At 36.3% G+C, this 23114-nt stretch overlaps 1 protein-coding gene across 1 annotated transcript in view; it reads left to right on the forward strand.

Moving 5' to 3' along the window:
* SMURF2 (SMAD specific E3 ubiquitin protein ligase 2) overlaps positions 1–23114 on the forward strand; it is a 122849-nt gene that overhangs the window by 60710 nt on the left and 39025 nt on the right. Inside the window, exons 2-4 of the mRNA XM_077853760.1 lie at positions 5122–5160; positions 11254–11362; positions 20601–20734. Of these exons, the coding sequence (XP_077709886.1) occupies positions 5122–5160; positions 11254–11362; positions 20601–20734 (282 nt within the window). The remainder of the gene's footprint in view (positions 1–5121; positions 5161–11253; positions 11363–20600; positions 20735–23114) is intronic.

Genomic DNA, 23114 nt, shown 5'->3' on the forward strand with positions numbered 1-23114 from the left:
TCTCTCATGAATGAATAAATAAAATTTTTTAAAAAAGGAAAGATGCCCATTAGATGGATTTAGTAATTAATATCCCTGGTGCTTTGGAGAAGCCATGTAGGGGCAATGATGAGAAGAAGCCAAATTATAATGAATTAAGGTTAAGGCATTAGTGGGAAATGAAGAAATGGAGTCACTCTAAATTTATGTTGTTCAGAGTTTTTATCATGCATGAATGGATGTTGTACTTTGTCAGATACTTTTTTTGCATCTATTGAGATGATTGTATGTTTTTTTATCCTCTTTCTTGTTAATACGATTAATTACATTGATTGATTTGTGAATATTGAACTGCCCCTGGCATCCCTGGGGTAAATACAGCTTGATCATGGTGAATGATTTTTTAAAATGTATTTTTGGATTGGGTTTGCTAATACTATGTTGACAATTTTTACATGTATCAGTATCAGAGATATTGGCCTATATTGTTTGTTTTTGTCTTTTATAATGCCAGCCTTGTAGAATGAATTTGGAAACTTTCCTTCTGTTTTTTGGAATAGTTTGAGAACAGCTATTAACTCTTCTTTAAATGTTTGGTAGAATTCACTTGTGAAGCCATCTGGTCCTGAATTTCTGTTTGTTGAAAGCTTTTTGATTATTATCAAAATTTGATTATTTTGATTATTATCAATTTTATGAGTACTTGGTCTGTTCAAATTTTCTGTTTCTTCCGGATTCAGTTTTGGAAGGTTCTATGTTTCTAGGAATTTATTCATTTCTTCTGGGTTGTCCCAATTTGTTGGCATAACATTTTTCATAATATTCTCATAATCCCTTGTATTTCTGTGGTGTTGGTTGTCTCTTTTTCATAATTTCTGATTTTATTTGAGTTCTCTCTTTTTCTTGATGAATCTGGTTAAAGTTTTATCCAGATAAAATAAAATTTTATTTTTTCAAAGAATTAGCTCCCAGTTTCATTGAGCTTTTGTCTTTTTTAGTTTCTATTTTGTTGATTTCTGCTCTAAACTTTTATTTCCTTCTTTCAACAGGCTTTGTTCTTCTTTTTCTAGCTCTGTTACATGTAAGGTTAGGTTGTTTATTTTTCTTGAGCTAAGCCTAAATTGCTATAAACTTCCCTCTTAGAACAGCTTTTGCTGCATCCCAGAGATTTTGGGCCATTGTGTTTTCACTTTCATTTGCCTCCATGTATTTTTTTATTTCCTCTTTGTTTTCTTGGTCCACCTGTTCATTGTTTAGTAGTATGCTATTTAGCCTCTGTATATTTGTGTTCTTTCCAGGTTTTTTCTTGTGACTGATTTCTGTAGTGGTAGGAAAAAATGCATATGATTTCAGTCTTTTTTGAATTTATTGAGACTTGTTCTGTGGCCTAACCTGTGATCTATCCTGGATCCTGGACAATGTTCCATGTGCACTCAAAAATAATGCTTATTGAGATGGAATGTTCTGTATATATCTGTTAGGTCCATCTGGTCCTGAGGGGGGGAAATTAAGAGCTTTTCCTCTAAGATCAGGAATAAGACAAAGATGTCTACTCTCACCACTTTTATTCAGCATAGCACTGGAGGTCCTAGCTGCAGCAATCACAAGAAAAAGAAATAAAAGGCATCCAAATTGGTAAAGAAAAAGTAAAACTTTGACTATTTCAGATGACATGGCTGATACTATATATAGAAAACCCTATGGACTCCGTCAAAAACTATTAGAACTGAAAAATGAATTCAGTCAAGTTGGAGAATAAAAAATCAATATACCGAAACCTGTTGCATTTCTATACACTAACGATGAGGTAGGAGAAAGAGAAATTAATAGAGCAATATTTATAATTGCACCAAAAAGAATAAAATATTTGTGAATAAACTTAACCAAGGAGGTGAAAGGCCTGTACTCCAGAAAATATAAAACATTAATAGAAGAAATTGAAGATGGTACAAACAAATGGAAAGATATTCCATGTTCATACATTATAAGAACCAATATTATTAAAATGACCATACTACCCAAAACAGTCTATAGGTTTTGTGCAATCCCTATTAAAATACTAACAACATTTCCCACAGAACTAAAACAAATAATACTAAAATTTGTGTGGAACCACAAAAGACCCTGAATAGTCAAAGCAATCTTGAGAAAGATGAACAATACTAGAGGGGTATCACAGTTCCAAATTTCAAGATAAATATACCACAAAGCTGTAGAAATGAAAACAGTATGGTACTGGCACAAGATAGACACATAGATCAGTGGAAAAGAATAGAAAGCCCAGAAATAAACTCACACTGACATGGTCAACTAATCTATGACCAAATAGGCAAGGATATATGGTGGGAAAAGGACAGTCTCTTCAACAAATGGTGCTGGGAAAATTGGACAGCCACATGCAAAGGAATGAATGTAGATCATTTTCTAATGCCATTCACAAAAATAAAATGGATTAAAGATCTAAATGTGAGACCAGAAACTGTAAAACTTCTAGAAGAAAACAGGCAATAATTTTGGCATTACTGTGGAAACATTTTGACTGTGGAAACATTTTTCTAGATATGTTTCTTCAGGCAAGGGAATCAAAAGCAAAGTTAGATTATTCGGAGCATACCAAAATAAAAAGCTTTTGCACAGCAATGGAAACCAACAAAACAAAAAGGCAACCTACTGAATGGGAGAAAATATTTGCAAATGATACATTCGATAAGGAGTTAATATCCAAAATATATAAATAACTTATACAATTCAGGGATGACTGGGTGGCTCAGTGGTTGAGCATCTGCCTTTAGTTCACAGGATCCAGGATTGAGTCCCACATCAGGCTCCCTGTGGGAAGTCTGCTTCTCCCTCTGCCTATGTCTCTGCCTCTCCCTGTGTCTTTCATGGATAAATAAATCTTTAAAAAAAAACTTATACAATTCAATGTGCAAAACCCACAAATAATCCTATTAAAAAATGGGCAGAGGATCTGACATATTTCCAAAGAAGACATGCAGGTGGCCAATAGATAATGAAAAGATGTTCAACATCACTAACCATCAGGGAAATGTAAATAAAAACCATAATGAGATACCACCTCATACCTGTCAGAATGGCTAGAATCATAGGGCGAGAAATAACAAGTGTGGGTGAGGATGTGGAGGAAAAATAGACTTATCATATGATCCATATGTTCCACTACTGGGTTATTTACCCAAAGAAAATGGAAACACTAATTTGAAAAGATATATGCACTCCTATATTTATTGCAGCACTATTTACAATAGCCAAGGTAGGGAGGCGGAACCCAAGTGCCCATTGATAGATGAATGGATAAAGATGTACAAGGAATATTACTCAGCCATATAAAAGAATGAGATCTCAGCCATATAAAAGAATGTTGATCTTGCAACAACATGGATGGACCTAGAAGGTTTAATGCTAAATGAAATAAGTCAGAGAAAGGTAAATACTATATGATTTCACTTATGTGGAATTCAAGAAATGAATAAACATAGGAAAAAAGAACTGAAACAGATTCTTAACAGAGAGCAAATTGGTGGTGGTCAGAGAGAAAGGTCAGTGGGGAAAGAGTGAAATATGAAATAGACGAAGGGAATTAAGAATGATCGTGAGGATCACTGAGAGTAACGTATAGAGTTGTTGAATCGTTATATTGTCCACCTGAAACGAAGATAACACTGTATGTTAACTATACTTCCTTAAAAAAAACAATAATTAGTACAGGTATAAATAGGAAGTTGGAGAATTCATATATATTTTCTGTTTCTCTAAAGTAGAATGTCAAATCATTTCAATTCTGGGATTGTAGAATGGTGGTTCAAAAAACATCATGTCACCAATACTGAAGATTATAATTTGGATTCATGTATGTATTGTATGTGTATTGATCCTGAGTATTCTATTCAGCTTATATGGTTGATAAGGAAGGTTTAGGGAGAAGTTCTTCTAAATCCAGTTTGTGATTTAGTACTATTACTTATGGCCCTTAGTTTTCATGATTGAGGGTTTATGTTGTTAAAAATAAAACTTTCTAAGATAAGGCTTAAGAAACTGACTAGTAAATCAGTATCTTGTGCTTACTTAATAATTTTATTAATTTGCAATGGCATCTGTCTTCAAAATGATTTTTATTTGAACTTTTATAGTGATTATATTTAGACTTACTGCTGAGGTTTGTTATGTTAAATGAATTTTATGCACTAAATTTTAAATAGTTGTAATTAATTGAACAGACTATATAAACTGAGTAGAAGTGGTAGAAATTAACCAAACATTACATTTACAGATTTTTTATAAATCATAAGTATATGGAACTTGATATTTTCCCTTCTCTTGTAACAAGTTTGAATTAAAGTTTACAGCTCTACATAAGCACTAACTTTTAATTGACATACTATACTATACTAACTAAAAGCACTAACTTTTAATTGACATACACATACTATAAAATTCACCCCTTTAGAGTTTGCAATTCAGTGGTTTTAATACATTCACAAGGTTGTGCATCACCATAAAAGTAATAATTTAATGCAGGGTAATTCAGAGGATGTGGATTTGGGGTACCTAGCTCAATATATTAACTTTCAATTTTTGGTAGATACAGTTAATCTATCTTGTCATTGAGCTGGTGATTTAGGAGAAGGTAATTTATCGCTTGTAAAATTTCTGTGGAGTTGGATGGAGAGTAAATAACAATGTTTCTTTTTAAAAACTCTCATCTATATCAAGAAAGCTATATCTTATTTATGTTCTTCAGTACAAAATTATTTCATTTAAAAAGCATATATGTCAATCTGAAATTACATATTTCCTCCTTAGAACTGTTTTCTTCTTTTCACTGAGCTACTTTCAGGTGAATTTTGATAGAAGATTGATTGGAAGTCAATCCTTATTAGAATACCAGATTTATAAACTTTCTGGCCCTCAGCTGTTACTGGTGATCATTGTTGAAGTTGCAACTACCAGTTCAGCTGTCTTTTGCTAGTCTTTATTAAAAATTTGTGATCATACTTCAAACTTTGCTGTAGTTAGTGTTTAATTATTCACTGGTGTTTTCAGTGTTTTAAAATGAACCTTTTGACAATGCAGCCTTAACCATTTTAATTCTTTTCATGTATTTTTTTGTTTCCTTTACAGTACTCTGTGCAAAAAACTTGGTGAAAAAGGATTTTTTCCGTAAGTAAATTAACTTTAAATCTTGTATGTAGTGTGTAGACTTTTTGGATAACATTTTCAGGATTGTCTGGCTTAGTGAATTCTCTATTCAAAAACATACTCAGTACTGTTTTATGAATGCTTTGGTTCAGAGCCTTTTGGCAACACCTTTTTTTTTTTTTTTTTTTTTTTTTTGGATTTTGTGCCTTTTTAGCTTTAGTCCCTTTACTCATATCCACCTCTTACACATATTTGTGTGAAATGTGTGTGTGAATGTGTATATGTGTTTAAAGAATATTGAAGGTGTGCATGTACTACTCCTAGATTTCTAGAAAAGGTAGAGATTATTTTGTAAAAACTTTTTTTTCTTTTCTAACATTTTATAGGAAATTTTATTCAGGCAGTTATGATTCCTTGGAAAGTAGAGAAGTCATTCAGCCTGCTTGGAATTTCCAGAGTGTAGGAAAGAAATCTCTGCCACATTCGATCATAGATACTCTTATGTCTCAGATTCCAAAGCAGACATTTGGTTCCCATATTTGCAGTCTCTTTGCCAATAAGTTGTCAGAAATTTTTTGTGGCTTTATTTAGGATTAAATTTTGTGAAGGAGGATTGGGAAGAACCCCTCACGTGTGTTTAGAATCTTTTACCCTGTAAGATATCTCATAATGACTTTAAATTATTGAGTAAAAAATATATATCTATATAAATAATTGAGTAAAAATGATACAATTTTTAGTAAAGAACTCTAAGCCAACAGAATTTTATATGTAAAATATTTGAAGTTATAATTTGAGAATATTCATTAGATTCAAAACTTCAAGTTCTACCAGCCAGCAAAAACTAGCTGTGAGTGCTAATTTAGTATGATATTACTTAATTTTCAGGCTTTGATTAAAAGAAGTAATAAGCGCTTGATGCATTTTAAAATCTTACTTAAGTTCATTTCACTTGAAATTTTCGTCTAGAATTTCTAGAGAAAACCAGAATTAAAAAGTTTATAAAATAACATCTTATAAACCTATATAATTAGAAAATTTTCTGTTGTCTGTGCTTATATGGGAAGGGAGTTAAATAGGATAATTTGGGACATAGTTAAAGTTTTAACAGTGTCCAATTTATGTACCATGTGCTCTCCACTCTACTGCATGACCCAGCAAAGCAGAGGCCACTGGTCTTTTTCCATGCTTCCACCAAGTATTATCTCCACAGGCTTTTGCTGAACTATTTATCTCATCCCTATCATGAATAACCCTAGTAATCAATGTATATACTTTTTTTACCCTTCTTAAAGGTTGATTTGAGGTAGGATTTATATCAGTAGTACTGCAGAGTTGCAAATGGGATCAGATAGGCAGGTGACAAGGAAAAAGGGAGGCAAATGAGAAGTGCATACCCTTACTGTGCTTCTGTACTCTCCAAGACATCTGCTCTGGTTTTAAAGATAAAATCTTGCATTTTTGTCTCTCAGCCTTCCTTCCCGAGTTCGTTCTTTCCTCCAGAGTCCCAAGACACAGCTTCTCCAGTAAAATATCCAGATATCCTTGTCTCAGTTTTCCTAGGAAATCTAGAGGAATCTACTTTAATTTTTGGTAGAGCTCAGAGAGCCAGTTATTAGAACTACTATAATCTTTATCTGCCCTGAAGTTGTAGGTGGGGAAAAAGAGAAGAAACTCTTTTTTTTCCACTGGTGTAGGAATAAAAATTAATAAAAATTATTAAGAGTTTTGAGTTTGCTCTAGAGATAAGATAAATTAGGGGAAACTATGTGATTATCTTTAAAGCCAGAATGGAAGAAACACTTGATGGCTCTGGAAAGGGAAACAGGAAAGCCAATCCTGAGGCCTTCAGAAGGCACTCAGCCAGGGATGGACTATCTCCCGGGTTCACAGTGGGAACAACCTCTGCTGTAGTAGGTTTACATCTGTCTTTGGTCTGTTTATAAGTTGAAGGATCTCTTTTTTTTAATAATAAATTTATTTTTTATTGGTGTTCAATTTGCCAACATACAGAATAACACCCAATGCTCATCCCATCAAGTGCCCCCCCCTCAGTGCCCGTCACCCATTCACCCCCACCCCCTGCCATCCTCCCCTTCCACCACCCCTAGTTCGTTTCCCAGAGTTAGGAGTCTTCATGTTCTGTCTCCCTTTCTTAAAATCTTTTTTTTTTTTAATTTTTATTTATTTTATAATAGTCATCACAGAGAGAGAGAGAGAGAGAGGCAGAGACATAGGCAGAGGGAGAAGCAGGCTCCATGCAGCGGGAGCCCGACGTGGGATTCGATCCGGGGTCTCCAGGATTGTGCCCTGGGCCAAAGGCAGGCGCTAAACTGCTGCACCATCCAGGGATCCCTTTTTTAAAATCTTTTTTTTTTTTAAATTTTTATTTTCTGTCTCCCTTTCTGATATTTCCTACCCATTTCTTCTCCCTTCCCTTCTATTCCCTTTCACTATTACTTATATTCCCCAAATGAATGAGACCATATAATGTTTGTCCTTCTCCAATTGACTTATTTCACTCAGCATAATACCCTCCAGTTCCATCCACGTTGACTTCTAAATCTCTTAATGAAATTTGAGTTAGAGTGTCTGATTATTGATCAGAATGCAATTATCATTGATACCAAAATATAAAGTGTTTACTTGTAGTGAGGTTTAAATCATGTTGAATGAGAAAAGTAAATTTTAATATCAAGCACGACTATAGGCTTATGAAATATATTGTGTATATATTTAATTACAGGAAAAAATACACTGCCAAGTGTTGTCTTGTAGAATAACTTGTATAATTTGAGATAATACTATTTATTCTGGGTATCTACCATTGCTGAGAAGTTTTGCTAACTCACTTTTTAGAATTGTTTGGATACTTACTAGCTTTAAAAAATAAGTCACTTCCCCTTGCCCCAGAATTTTAGAGGGAAAAATGTCTAAACATATGGGAACATGTAGAAAGTTTTGTAGTGAATATCCACCATCGAGATTCTACCAGTAATTTTGTCACATATCTGTTTATGCATTATCTGTTTTTAGAGAATGTTTTCATCAATATATATATTTTTTCTCTTTTATGCAACATTTAAATAAAAGATTTGTGGTAAGATGCAGTAAATACGGGCCAAATTGAAGTCACTCAGAACCAAGATAATGGTATAAAGATTTTTTTTCTTCCACCAATCAAAAATAAAGCTTTAGGGGTCCCTGGGTGGCTCACTTGGTTAAGTATTATAGACTCTTGATCTCAGATCTTGATCTCACAGTCATGTGTTCAAGCCCTGTTTTTTTGTTTTTTTGTTAACAACAACAACTTTGTTTTCTCTGGAAGGTAGTATACTTCTAAGTTGAAATTTTGTTTCATTATTATTTGCAGCTCAAGTGCATTTGTGTAGTGAGAAAGTCCTGAGCTTTAGCTTTTTTTTATGACTCAAATGATGGAGATAATTGAGAAAATTTTTAAAATACAGAAAACACCTTAGCCACTTTATATTTACCACTAGAGGTCTCACTCACTTCAGAAAACTGATAGTTTTTGACCACATCACAGTAACCTGGCTCTCAAGTTAAATGTTTGTAGAATAATATAATCAGGTAAGTTGAAATTTAGGTATTTTTGTTGTTGTTGTTAGGGTAGAGAGCTTGTATTTTGTATTATTTAACAGAAGAGAAACTTAGGAGGTTGGGACTGAGAGTTTCATACCTAAGCATGTGGAAGCCATGCCTAGTGTTTTTTTTTTTTTTTTTTTTTTTTAAGATTTACTTATTTATTCATGAGAGACAGAGAGAGAGAGAGAGGCAGAGACACAGGTAGAGGGAGAAGCAGGCTCCCTGTAGGGAGCCCGATGTGGGACTCAATCCCAGGACTCGAGGATCACAACCTGAGCTGAAGGCAGGCGCCCAACCACTGAGCCTCCCAGGTGTCTCCGTGCCTAGTGGTTTTGTGTGAAAAAGTTGTTTTCCTTAGTCCTTAATTCTGTAACTAGTTAAACATCTAAAAGGAAAGCTAGTAGTGCAATTTTTTGTTTTTTGTTTTTGCGTGCAAATATACATTTATATGTTTGTTGAGATTGTAGACTCAAAAGAACAGGAAAGAATGGATTCCTCCCAGGAAAATATACTTAATGTTATTGAAGGCATTAAGTATTAAAAATACTTAATGTTATTGTTTGATATCAATAACAATGTTATTGAAGTATGAAAAGTACTTTTCCATTAAACATATTTAAAAATGATTAGGTATTATTGAAATAACATGAATAGCAATAAATTTCAAGAATATAGTTAAATACATCAATACCCTAACTTCCAAATATCTTCTTAAATGCTTAACACTTGTAAATTTTAGTCTTCTCTTATTTGAAGTTGACAGAGCACGGAATTATAGAATTGGGGAACTGATGATGCAATTTCTGCCTGGCCTTGAGTCTTGGCACATTGGTATCTTGACTTAAAAAAAAGTTAGTGTAGATATCAAGCTGTAAAATTTCTTCAGTTACCAACACTTACCAACATTTTGTTCTGGTACTTTTAGCTGTCTATTTGCTATCTCAATATGTCTAATATCTAAATTCTCATTTTTGTCTCTTTAACATTTTATTTAGTTCTACCTTCTAACTTTTTTCCCCCCCGAAAGGACCAATCTTCTCATTGTTACTTAGGGCTGAAAACTGTAGTGTCATATTTTTTAAAAAAGATTTTATTTATTTATCCATGAGAGACACAGAGGGAGGCAGAGACATAGGCAGAGGCAGGTCCCTGTGTGGAGCCCAACGGGGGACTCGATCCCAGGACCCCGGGATCATGCCCTGAGCCGAAGGCAGACAGTCAACCACTGAGCCACCCAGGTGCCCCTGTAGTGTCATTTTTGACTCTAGTTTCATGTAAACTCATATTAGATTTTTCAGAGTAGCTTACTTCACTGTCACTTTCCTTTTCATGTGATTTCCCTCGTGCAGGGTCTACTCAATTTACTCTTCTTATATCCTGCTGAATAAAACTTACAGCAGCTTTATAGGTAGTCTCTGTACCTACCTTTCCTTCTCCCAGTCCACCCTGAATACCACTAGTGGAAAATAGAACCATGCATTTACAGCCATGCTTCGGAACCTAAAGTGGCTCCCTGTTACCTACTTAAGTCATTTTCTGACTTTTAATCTCACTTACCAGCAGTATTTACTTTTACTCCTTAGCGTCGATGATTTGGTTAGACGACTGAGAGCCCTTCAGATATTGTCAATGTTGTCATACTTTTCTCAGCAATCTTCCTGTTTGTCCTTTAAAGCCCAAATGAATCCTGTCTCCCCCCACCCAAAAAAAGGTCTTGATTTACTGTTCAAATTCCAACTGTTTGCCTGTTTTTCTAAGCTTTTACTTGTACTCATTGTTGAACTGCATAGTAAATGAGAGGTATAACATAGCATAGTGGGTAAAGCATGAAATCAAGAATGAGATTATACATGCATGGGTTTAAAAATCCAAACTTTAAAAAAAAAAAAAAAATCCAAACTTTAGAACCTGGCTCTGTCATGTGCTGTTGTTTGTCCTTAGACTAGTTAATTAACCTCTTTGTGCCTTAGTTTCCTCATCAGCAAAGTAGAGATTATAGTAGTATTTACCCCATTGGATTATTGTGAAGAATAAGAGATTTAATATTTGTAAAGTACTTAGTGCCTGACATAGTATTAAAAGTGTATTCTTTATAATCAGTACAAACACTTGTTTATTCTCAGGCTCCCCTCTCCTCCATGGCATTAAAAAAAGATTTATTTATTTGAGAGAGAGAGAGTGTGAGCACAAGCAGGGGGAGCAGCACAGGAAGAGGGAGAAGCAGGCTCCCAGCTGAGCAAGGAGGTGATATGGAGCTTGATCCCAGGACTCTGGGATCATGACCTGAGCTGAAAGCCGTGCTTAACTGACTGAGCCACCCAGGCACCTCTAGAATTAACTTTAATTTTAGTTTAAAATGGGCCACTTTCATTTATAGCTAAATGTTAAACTTTTCATGAAGAATGAGATAATCTTGTAGCAAATGGTAAGCTTTATACAATTAATCTTCTATTTTCCATGTCAGAATATTCTTTAATTAAAAAAAAAAATTCTTCCCTTTTTTCACAGGACTTCCTGATCCATTTGCTAAGGTGGTGGTTGATGGATCTGGGCAATGCCATTCTACAGATACTGTGAAGAATACACTTGATCCAAAATGGAATCAGCATTATGACCTGTAGGTTTAAATGATTCATTTGAAATGAAACATAGAATCAATATTATTTTATATAGTCTTTGAAAAGAATCACTGAAAATGATCAGAGTTTGATCTGGGGTATAATTTGGTCTTCATGAAGGGATATAAAACCTAATGGGAAGGTACTTTGGCTTGGTGGTAGCTGGTTTTGAAAGATGAAATGCCCTTAATAAGCCTGTGGAGAACAAAATGTATATGCAGTATACAGCAACCACACCCCATCTTTTTTCAGTTAAATAAAGGTATTAACTTTTGGCAAATTATGAATATAAATGACTATGAGTATAAAAATAGAAGTCATAATTGGGGCGCACTCATAGGCACTCTCTTTGCTTTTGTAGGGATGGTTTCTTTCTTCCAGTTTTATTTTATTTTTCAAAAGATTTTATTTATTCATGAGAGAGACACAGAGAGAGAGAGAGGCAGAGACACAGGCAGAGGGGAGAAGCAGGCTCCATGCAGGGAGCCTGATGTGAGACTCGATCCTGGATCTCCCAGATCACGCCCTAGACTGAAGGCGGTGCTAAACTGCTGAGCCCCTGGGCTGCACTCCAGTTTTATTTTAATTACAGTAGTATATGTAACTTCCTAAAAAGGCTCATAATACTATAAGGCTTTTAATGGGAAAATGCAGTGTGCTGCCCCATCTTATTCCTGATTCCCATTCTCAAGGTAACTACTTTGAGTAACATTGACAGTTCTGGTATTTTCTTTTGTTTCTAGATATCATGCTTATTTTATACATCTCTCTTTGTGTATGGATTGAAAGAGGGAGGAGGAATGCAGAGAGAGATTTAGTGTATATGTACTTTCAGCTTTAGGTATTAGTTTTACATTTCCTACCCTACAAGAAAATTTAGCTTTTATTTTTATTTTTATTTTTTTTTAAATTTTTATTTATTTATGATAGTCACAGAGAGAGAGAGAGAGAGAGAGGGGCAGAGACATAGGCAGAGGGAGAAGCAGGCTCCATGCACCGGGAGCCCGACGTGGGATTCGATCCCGGGTCTCCAGGATCGCGCCCTGGGCCAAAGGCAGGCGCTAAACCGCTGCGCCACCCAGGGATCCCGAAAATTTAGCTTTTATAACTGATCTCTCTCATCCTTACTCCCACAATACCCACATGGCCCTTCTTTCTCCGAACCCTCCAGTATAGTTATATGAACCTTCCTGGTTAAATAATTGTTCTATATTTACATTATGATCATGTAACTATTCATAACTGAGTCATGTAGTGTGCAATGATTACATTTCCTTTCTTGACAACTTTTGTTTTTCTGTGGTTTTAACTATCTTACTTTGTCATTTGCTTAGTTTTCTGTCTGTCTTATTAATTAATTCCCAAACTCTCCTACAGGACTGAACATTTCTGCATATATTCAACCACATGAGCTCTTTCACTGGCTTTATTTTCTTCTTGGAGATATCCCTCCTAAAATCTTTGTCCTATTCCTCCAGTCTGGTTTGGTAGTCTAAGCTGGTCTAAGACCTGCCACACGGTTGTCTGGAAACTTGCCTTTATCATTACATTGGGAATTTCCTTTGTCTCTTCTAGCTTCAATGACTATATTCCTTGTTTTGGTGAAGTCTATCTTTCATTGAGAAAGAGTACAGAGATAGGGAAAATTCTTTGAGATCTTATCTGAAATTATACTTTGTCTTCTCACTTGATTGATAGTTTGAGTATAAACTTCTAGGTAAGACATCACTTTCTTTCCAAATTGTGAATACAATGCTCCATGTCTTACAGGTTATCAGCACTGCTGAGTAGAAATACAGTGTGGGCCACAAATGGAGCTGTCTGTAATTTTAAATTTGCTAGAACCGTATTTTAAAAAGCTAATAAAAAGGATTAGGCTCAATAAATATATTTTATCTAGTTCAGTATATCTAAAATACCCTTATTTCAACATAAAATCAATATAATAATTATTTTAAAATAAATAATAGATTAAAAAAAAACATTTTTAAGCTAAGTCTTTGAGATCTTAGAGGAGTTTGTTTTGCACTTATGGAGTGCCTGAATTTGGCCTAGCCTCCAGTACTCAATAGCTCCATGTGGCTGGTGGCTGCCCTTTTGAACAGTGCAGTTTTAGAGTATTGCTAATGGCATCTGAATTTGGTCTTCTAGATTATTGTTTTCCACTGGAAGATTGCAGGGTATTCTCTTTGTGTCTGATACTAAATTTTTGATGATGGTCTTGGTATATATGTTACATAGTACTAGATATGTATTGGGAACTTTTTTTTTTAAGATTTTATTTATTTATTCATGGGAGACAGAGAGAGAGAGAGAGAGAGAGAGAGGCAGAGACACAGGCAGAGGGAGAAGCAGGCTCCATGCAGGGAGCCCGACGTGGGACTCGATCCCGAGTCTCCAGGATCACACCCTGGGTGGAAGGCAGTGCTAAACCGCTGAGCCACCCAGGCTGCCTTGTATTGGGAACTTTTAATCTGGGTAATAAACTCTTTTAAAAAATTTTAATTCCAGTATAATGTACAGTGTTATACTAGTTTCAAGTGTACGATATAGTGATTCAGCAATTCCATATCTTAGTGTTCATCAAGATAGGTGTACTTTTGGGGCACCTGTGTGTCTCAGTAGGTTGTGTTCAACTTTTTATTTCAGCTCAGGTCATGATCCCAGGGTCATGAGATGGAGTCCTGCATTGGCTCTGTACTGGGCATGGAGTTTGCCTAAGATTCTCTCTCCTTCTCAATCGCTCCCTACCCCCCAGTCCCAATCACTCTTATATTCTCTCCAAAAAAAGATAAGTGTACTCTTAATCTCCTTTATCTTTTTCACCTGTCCCATCCCTGTCATCCCCCCCACTTCCCCTATGGTAACTATCTGTAATTAAAAATCTGTTTTTTGGTTTCTCTTTCTTTTTTTCCCCCTTTATTCATTTGTTTCTTAAATTCCACATATGAGTGAAATGATACGATATTTTTTTAAAGATTTTATTTATTCATGAGAGACACAGAGAGAGAGAGAGAGAGAGAGAGAGACGGAGACACAGGCAGAGGGAGAAGCAGGCTCCATGTAGGGAGCCTGACGTGAGACTCGATCCGGGGTCTCCAGGATCACACCCTGGGCTGAAGGTGGTGCTAAACCGCTGAGCCACCTGGGCTACCCGAAATGATATGATATTTATCTTTTTCTTAGTTATTTTGTAGCATTATACTCTCTAGATCCATCTATGTTGTCATAAATGGTAAGATTTCATTCTTTTTTATGGTTGAATAATATTCCATTCTTTATCCATTCATGTCTCAATGGATCCTTGAGCTGTTTCCATAATTTGGCTATTGTAAATAATGCTGCAATAAATACAGGGTACATATCCCTTTGAATTAGTATTTTTGCATACTTTGGATAAATACCTAGTAGTGTGATTACTAGATTGTAGGATAGTTCTTTTTTTTTTTTTTTTTTTTTTTTTTTTGAGAGAGAGAGAGAGCGAAGCGAGTGCTGGGGGAGGGACAGAGGGAGAGTGAGAATCTCAAGCTGACTCCATGCTGAGGGCAGAGCTGAACATGGGGTTTAATCTTATGACCCTGAGATCACAACCCAAACCGAAATCAGGAGTTGGATGCTTAACTGACTGAGCCATCCAGGTGCCCCTCTGTTTTTAAATTTATGAAGAACTTACATACTGTTTTCCATAGTGGCTGATCCATTTTGCATTCACACCAACAGTGCACGAGGGTTCCTTTTTCTCCTCATCCTCACCAACACTTGTTTCTTGAGTTTTTGATTTAGCCATTCTGACAGATGTGGAGTGATATCTTATTGTGGTTTTTATTTGTATTTCCCTGATGATGAGTTATGTTGAGCATCTTTTTATGTGTCTTTTGGCCATCTGTATGTCTTTGAGATATGTCTGTTCCTATCTTCTGTGTGTTTTTTAATTGGATTATGTTTTTTTTTTGGTGTGGGTTGTGTAAGTTCTTTATATAGGATATTAACTCTGCTGGGTATGTCATTTGCAGATATCTTTTCCCATTCAGTAGGTTGTCTTTTAGTTCTGTTTGTTGTTTTCTGTGTAGAAGCTTTTTATTTTGATGTACTTCCAATAGTTTAGTTTTGCTTTTGTTTCCCTTGCCTCTGGAGACCTATCTAGAAAGATGTTATGGCTGATATCAGAGAAATTCCTGCTTGTGGATACTTTTTAGTTATAGGAAAATTTTTATTTATTTAGTAAGTAATTAAAATATCATATTTTTAATCTCTACACCCAACACAGGACTTGAGCTTACAACCCTGATATCAAGAGTTGCATATTCCACTGACTGAGCCAACCAGGTGCCCCCCTGTCTTTATGTATTTATGGTTGATTTCCCCTCTATTTTTCTCTCTTTTTCCTTTTCTGGAACTTTTGGATGTTCCTGTTATATTGGATGTTATCCCTTATGAATTCATCATCATTTAGTTGCCCTTTTTTTCTCTCATATTTTCTCTTTTTAAAGATTTTCTTTATTTATTGGAGAGAGAGAGAGAGAGAGAGAAAAGAGAGAGAGAGAAAAGAGAGAACAAATAGGGAGAGGGGCAGAGGGAAAGGGACAGGCAGACTCCCCACTGAGCAAGAGCCTGACACAGGCCTTGATCCCAGGACCTTAAGATATGACCTGAGCCAAATTCAGACACTTAACTGACTGAACTACCCAGGTGCCCTTTCTGTTTTAATAAACCATTTTTGTTTTAATAAAAAATTAAAAACTGTGATGAAATATCTGGGCTGTTTCCCCAACTTAGTTTAACAACATACCTTTTATTGTAATTTCTACTTTCACATTTTTAGCTTCCAAGATCACTTTGCTTTTTGAATATCTTTTTTTCATAATTTCTTCGTATTTCTTGGATACAATATCTTCTCTAATAAGAGAAATGAGTTCTCTTCTGTTGCCTCTCATTATTAGAGTTCCTTTTTTTTCTGTTAGTTTGATTTGGATTTCTATCTTTTTATATTTAAGGGGAGGCACTTTGGTGTTGATTGGAAATTCTGTTCCCATGGGTAGAGCTGGTCCACTCAGGAGGGTATCAGGTGTGACTGTGACAATTTCATTGCACAGAATTCTCCTTTTTCCCTCTTGGGTACTATATGTATTCTTGGATGCTAATGTTCCCAATGCTAAATAGTGTAAGGATGCTAGGAGTGTCTCTATTGACCATATTAACCTCTTCTTAATATCTCTGCTTTTGTTATGGACTTCTATCTCCTTCCTCAGCTGTGTCTAGTATCCCTCAGAGATAGACAGATCCTCTAGATCCTTTTCAGAGAATAAACCTTAGGTCTCTGCCAGGATTGAGGATGAATTGGATCAGGGAGGGGATTCAGGAGGGCTTTCCATTCCTTTTAGTACTTTCACCAATCTTTGTTTCAGCCCCACTATCACTGTCACAGGCTTACAAGTTCAGAAATATTTCAGGGATTTGATAGCAGTAATAGTCTTGTTTCTTATTTGTCTCTCCCTGAAATCAGGTGTAGATTTGTTTTCTCCAGGTTGTTAATTCTGTTATCACCTGCTTTCTACACCACTACCATTTTGTCAGCATTTTCTCATGTTATAAACATGTTAGCTACCCTGATATCCTGAGTTTTAAGTCTTTGGCCTTTTAAGCTTTAGACTTCACCCTTCTTCAGTTTCAGTTTTTTTTTCAAAGTGTTCCATTTGACTTACCTACAAAAATGAGTTTTAGATCTCCTATCAAACCTTTATGCTTGACATCTCACCTACTTACTTCTAGACAATTAGTGCTAGAACTACCCTAAAGTACCTAGCTCGGCTTGGATTTTGGTCAGTACTTAAATTTGACTTTATAAATCACATGTGAACAAATGTCATGTTTCTACTACTGAAACACTGAGATACCTAGAGATAACTCAGAATAAGGCTTTTGTGTATGCCCCTCAGTGCTATGGCTCAATAACTACAAGTTGGTAGGCAGATAAATAGGAACCAAAAAGTAGGTGATAGAAGTGGAAGTACTTGACTTGCCTCCTCCACAGCTTGCTTGTGTGAGCATTAGCTCAGTATTTAACCCCTTGTGCATCAGTTTCCATTGATGACAGCAGTAAGGCCTACATTAGAAGACTGATAGGAAGAATGAAACAGGTTATCAACACAAGTGAATAGGAATTATAAACAGTGAGATAAGAATATGGGGACGTGTAAGGTTCTCTAAAAATATGCAGAATTTCTTTATATGAATTTAGGAGTTAAGGACGGCTTCCTAGAAAAAATGGCATTTAGACTTAGACCTTAAGTAGGAGTTAATTTGAAAAAGGAAAAGTGGGACAACTCTAAGCAAAAGCAGCCTGTGTGAAGACCCAGATGTGAAAGGGATCATGACTCTGAAACACTTTGGAGGGGCAACATTAGTGAGTTCATGTACAGGGAGTATGGCATAGGACAAGCAAAAAGAAGCAAGAAGGAGCCAGCTCATGAAGGTCCTTGAAAGCCTACTAGTAAGTTTGAATCCTCTCTTGAAAGGAGTGGAGAGCTATGAAAGGGTTTTAAGTGGGGGAGATGCTATAATCATGTTTATATACAAGAGTGGGTGCTTGGGCTATAGTGGGAAGAATGGCTTAGAGGGAGGCAAGGATGTCCAGGAGACTAGTTCCAACACTGGAGTGTTGGGTGACCTGATGGGGTAGAGGCCACTGGCACAGGCATTGAGAGGATTCACCCAAGGCAGAACAAAGGAGACAGAAGTTTACTGAATACTCTGTGAGGGAGCAGTGGGCAGGATAGCAAAGGAGAGACTCTGCCAAGAGGCAATGGTATGGGGCTGTAGTTATTAACAGGGGGGTGAAGAGGTCTGGGAACAGATCAATTTTTCTTTTTTTGGTAACTGTGCCAGTTGTAAGCAGCCCATTGGTCAACTAAGGCCTATGGATATTTTGAGGTGGGTTTCTTGCTGAGCCTATTTGCATTCAGCTCAGTAGTCACTGTGGCCCCTTTGACCTTACTCACGTTTCCATTGCTTAAGCCTGTTGCCCAAAAGTAGCCTCTACATTCCTCCCTGGCAGACCGGCAGTGACAAATCTTTGGCATGGGTGGAGGTTTCATCTTCAGTAGCTGCTTCATGTTGTACCTGGGAGAGAGGGTATCTATACCTAAACTTGTTGGTTTGTCAGGGATTCTGTGCAAGTTATAGACCGGAGCTTGGTATGATTCTAATGTGCTAATAGGTGATTTGAGTGAGATTCCTGGGTGGCCAGGTCAGTGGGATATAGGAGGAGGGGCCTCTCCAATGGTATGGGCTAGAATCCCTGTTGAATCATCATTATTTGTATGTGGAATCCAGCAAATAGAAATGATGACTTTATGTTAGAAAAGTGGTAATGTGAATGTGATGCTAATGTAATGGTAATGTGGAAATGTGAATGAAGAGATGTAGACTTTCTAAATATTTATAATATGGCCTTAAAACTTAAAAATGTACTTGAAATGTACTTGAAAAATGTACTTGAAAAAAATGAAATCGCACTGTATCCTATGCTTTGCTGTATTTGGCTCACAGAGTTGGTTTGCTGACCCCTCCTTTGACTCCTTGCTTTTCTAGCCTTGTTCCTATGGTCTTTCTCAACACAGCAGCTGGGGCAATCTCATTAAAACATATTTCAAATCTTGTTATTCCTGCTGCACATCTCCCATTGATTTCCAGCCTCACGTGGACTAAAGGTCATACCATGGTTGACAAGGCCCTTTATGATTTTGCCCCCTGTATTGATTAGAGCAGACTAACTGATATAATAGGCAACCTCAGATTTTTAGTAGCTTCATACAGTCACAGTAATGATTTTGTATAAAAGTTCCATTTGGCAGGGAGACGATTCACTGTCTCAGTTGTTCAAGGACACAAACTGACAGAACCTCCTCTGTTTTCAGTGTATGTTCTTAAGGTCTCTGGGTCTTGACAGCCAGCCTCCTGAAAGGATGCTTACACAGTGGTGGACTCTTCTAGGCATGAGGGAATCAGTATTTTATCATACTTGTATATCAAGCTTACCAGCTGGAAAATGGATTTAATGTGATTTTTTTCTTTTAGTGCTTGGCTTGGGGTGATTTAGCTGTTTAATAATTGATTCTGATTCTAGAATTTTGACATATCATGCAGTAGATACTTGCCAAGTTAGGTCTGTTAGGTCTATTTAAAAATTAGTGCATGCGTGCTGGATATTTTAGCTCAGAGTTTTTCATTTGCAGGCAAGAGCAATGAAATTCAAATTGGCTTAATTTTTAAGAAGGGAATGTATTAGCTTGCATAATTAAAAGTCCAGGGGGGTGGCATGCTTTAAGCAGAGCGGGATCCCAAGTGTGGCTTCCCTGTTCCTCAGTTAAGTTTTAGTTCTCACTTAAGTGGTTTTGGCTTTTTTATATACTAGGTGAATTTTCTGATACTACTGCTTTACTCAATGACAAAGTACTTTAAGATCAAGGTTGCTGGACCAAAAATTTGACCACTTAGAGACAATGAAATTTAGTTAGGGTTCTACTGATATAATTATTTATTTTATTATATTTTTGCATGGGATGGCACCATGTGAACAATTGGCTGTGGTAGAGCTTTTACATACTTGCAGGTGTATGCACAGACAAGTGTAGTAACGCTTTTCCCTGCTCTGCTTGTCTGCAGGCAGTGAAGTGAAATCTGCAAGAGTCCTGCTCGCTCAAGGCCTGCATACAGGGAAGAAGCAGGGGAAAAGCGTTACAATCAGCCTTTGTTCTGCCGCATTTTAAAACATAACAGGTATGTCAGATTTTTGGTCTGTCAGCCTTGACAATGCCCCTTGAAAACTAAGCGAGTATTTTCTGAGATAATAGGTTACGTCTTTGAAATGTTTTTAAAATGTGACTGTGATAAAGGTTCATGCGAGATTTTTGTTCTTGGAAAGAAATATTGGAAACTCCCTTGGTGTTATTTGACACTAGCTACTAAAATAGTCTTTTTACTAACAAAAATTGTTACCCAGACTGAGAGTGGCAGATGTGATGAAGGATATAATAAAAATAACTTTTAGATTTTACTTTTAAGATTTTTTAAAAATTTAAATTCAATCCTGTGGGATTGATTGAACTCAAAAAATATTTTGTAGTATTTAGCCATACTCTGAAGTATTTGTGACTTTAGATTACAAAAGCTAAAGAAAAATGTTATACTAACTGCTTATAGTTGTCACATCACTCATTCAATCATGTTGTGTTTTAGGTATATTGGAAAATCTGATTCAGTCACCATCAGTGTGTGGAATCACAAGAAGATCCATAAAAAACAAGGTGCTGGATTTCTTGGTTGTGTTCGACTTCTTTCCAATGCCATCAACCGCCTCAAAGACACTGGTTGTGAGTAGATAGGAGTGCTTTTTAAAATTAAAAAAAAAATATATATATATATATATTTTGTGTGTGTGTGTGTGTGTGTGTTTTGGGGGGAGACAGGGAATCCAGGAACTTAACTTCCTGTGTATGTTGGAAACATTGGTAAAAATTCTTGGTTAAATTTATTTTATGGACTTTATAAAAAGAATGAAACATTTAAAATATGTGAAACTTGAACCGAATCAGAGCTGATGCTTAGTATGCAGTGAATTTATAAGTGTTAGGATAGATTTGATATCCAAGGGTAAAAAGAAGGGTGTCAGAATATGTATGCCTTTTTTAATTTCTTAGCACCCTTCTCTGGTTTTGGTGGATTTAGGAGATAAAGTAAATTTTATTTAGGTGATTGGAGTGTTTAAGGTGGCAGTTAAAGGGGAATTATTAGAGTGATACATAAAGAGTGATATATAAAACTGTGAAAAAAATTAAACATTCTGGAAAGGTAAGGCATTGAGTATAAGACAGCTGTATTAACTACTTAATTATAGCTTAGTTTTCCACCAGCCTGGGCGCTTAGAAGATCAGGCCAAGGTCAAGACATGAGAAATGATTTCCATATTGGATTGACAAGTTTAATTAGCATATGCATAATTCATGAAATTAGATGACAAAGCATCTTTTGGGTGGTTATTTTCATTGGGACATAGATGAAAATGTCTTTTTCAACAAAATTTTTTGTTGTTTTCACAGGATTCTTTTTTTTTTTTTTTAAGATTTTATTTATTTATTCATGAGAAATACAGAGAGAAAGGCAGAGACAGAGGCAGGCTCCCTGTGGGGAACCCGATGTGGGACTCAATCCCGAGACTCCGGATCACCCCCTGAGCCGAAGGCAGATGCTCAACCATTGAACCACCCAGGCATCCCCAGAATTCTTTTTTTTTTTTTAAGATTTTATTTATTTATTTGTGACAGACAGAGAGAGAGGCAGAGACATAGGCAGAGGGAGAAGCAGGCTCCCCGTGGGAGAGCCCAGTGTGGGACTCGATCCTAGGACCCTGGGATCACGACCTGAGCCAAAGACAGATGCTCAACCACTGAGCCAGCAGGTGCCCCCCCAGAATTCATTTTTATATAACATAAAAAATATTGCTAGTCATGCATTGTTATGGGATTTTAGCCTGGATGAGTCTGCTAAACAAAAAATTCACATAGTATCTAGCTTAAAGAAATTGATAAAATAAAGAGCAAGTTTAGCTTTGAATATTAGATATATTAATAGATGATCCTTTTTTTAAAAAAAGGATTTTATTTATTTATTCATGAGAGAGAGAGAGAGGCAGAGACACAGGCAGAGGGGGAAGTAGGCTCCATGCAGGGAGCCCGACATGGGACTCAATCCCAGGTCTCCAGGATCAGGCCCTGGGCTGAAGGCGGCGCTAAACCGCTGAGCCACCTGGACTGCCCCAGAGATGATCCCTTTGATGTAGTATGATATCACAGTCTAGATATATAAATATTGTTAAGAAAAAGGGAGAAAATTATGCCAAAAGTTCTGAGTTGGAGGAAATTAAAGGCATCTGAGAATTTCTTGTATTTCTGAGTTGATAGGGTCACCCAACAGGAAATAGAGGATGTTAGGATTGGTAAAGTTCTAGCATATACAAACGAACTGTTTTATTACCCAACCCAGCAGGCAAACTGAAGACTTACAGGCCACATGTACTACCTTATCTCTGCTTTAATTTAGCCAACATTTATTGAATCTTTCATGTGCCAGGTACTGGCACAGAGCCCTGGTGGTATAAAGGTGAAAAGGAATGGATCCTTTCCTTTGAAAAGCAAGGGCAAGAGCCTGCTGGCAAAGGGAGGAGGCAGCATTTAGAGAGATTGAATAAGAGAGAAGGAATTACTTTGCAGAAGTCCACTAGATAGTGGATTTCACAGTGTCCATTTATTTTGCAAAGAGAAAAATGTCTATTTTTGGCTAGATAGCTAGGCACTGTAGTTTTTGGGACACAGATTTTTCTTTCAGCTGCCTGTGTTTCATTGCATTGATTTACTTGACCTTTTTGATTAATATTTAATTCATCAAACATTTATTGAGCATGCTGATACAGTGTTTTACAGTTTGGAGTGGAGAATACAAAGACTAATGTATGGTCTCCCCCTTTTACCAATTTACAACTTCTTTAAATAGACACATGGCATATAGCTGTACAAGAATTTAGTTTTAAGTGCTATAATCAGAGTAAAAGCAGTGTGCTGTGGGTGACACTGTTCCTTACTGTAACTGGCCAGGTCAGTGTTAGGCCTGTTCTATTGATAAGGCATGAAAGAATAAATGAGTTGCCCCTAAATGAGTAGCAGAACTGACTCAGCTTCTTATTAATACTTACTTTGT

Source organism: Canis aureus, chromosome 16 (assembly GCF_053574225.1).
Source record: "Canis aureus isolate CA01 chromosome 16, VMU_Caureus_v.1.0, whole genome shotgun sequence".
Classification (NCBI taxonomy): Eukaryota; Metazoa; Chordata; class Mammalia; order Carnivora; family Canidae; genus Canis; species Canis aureus.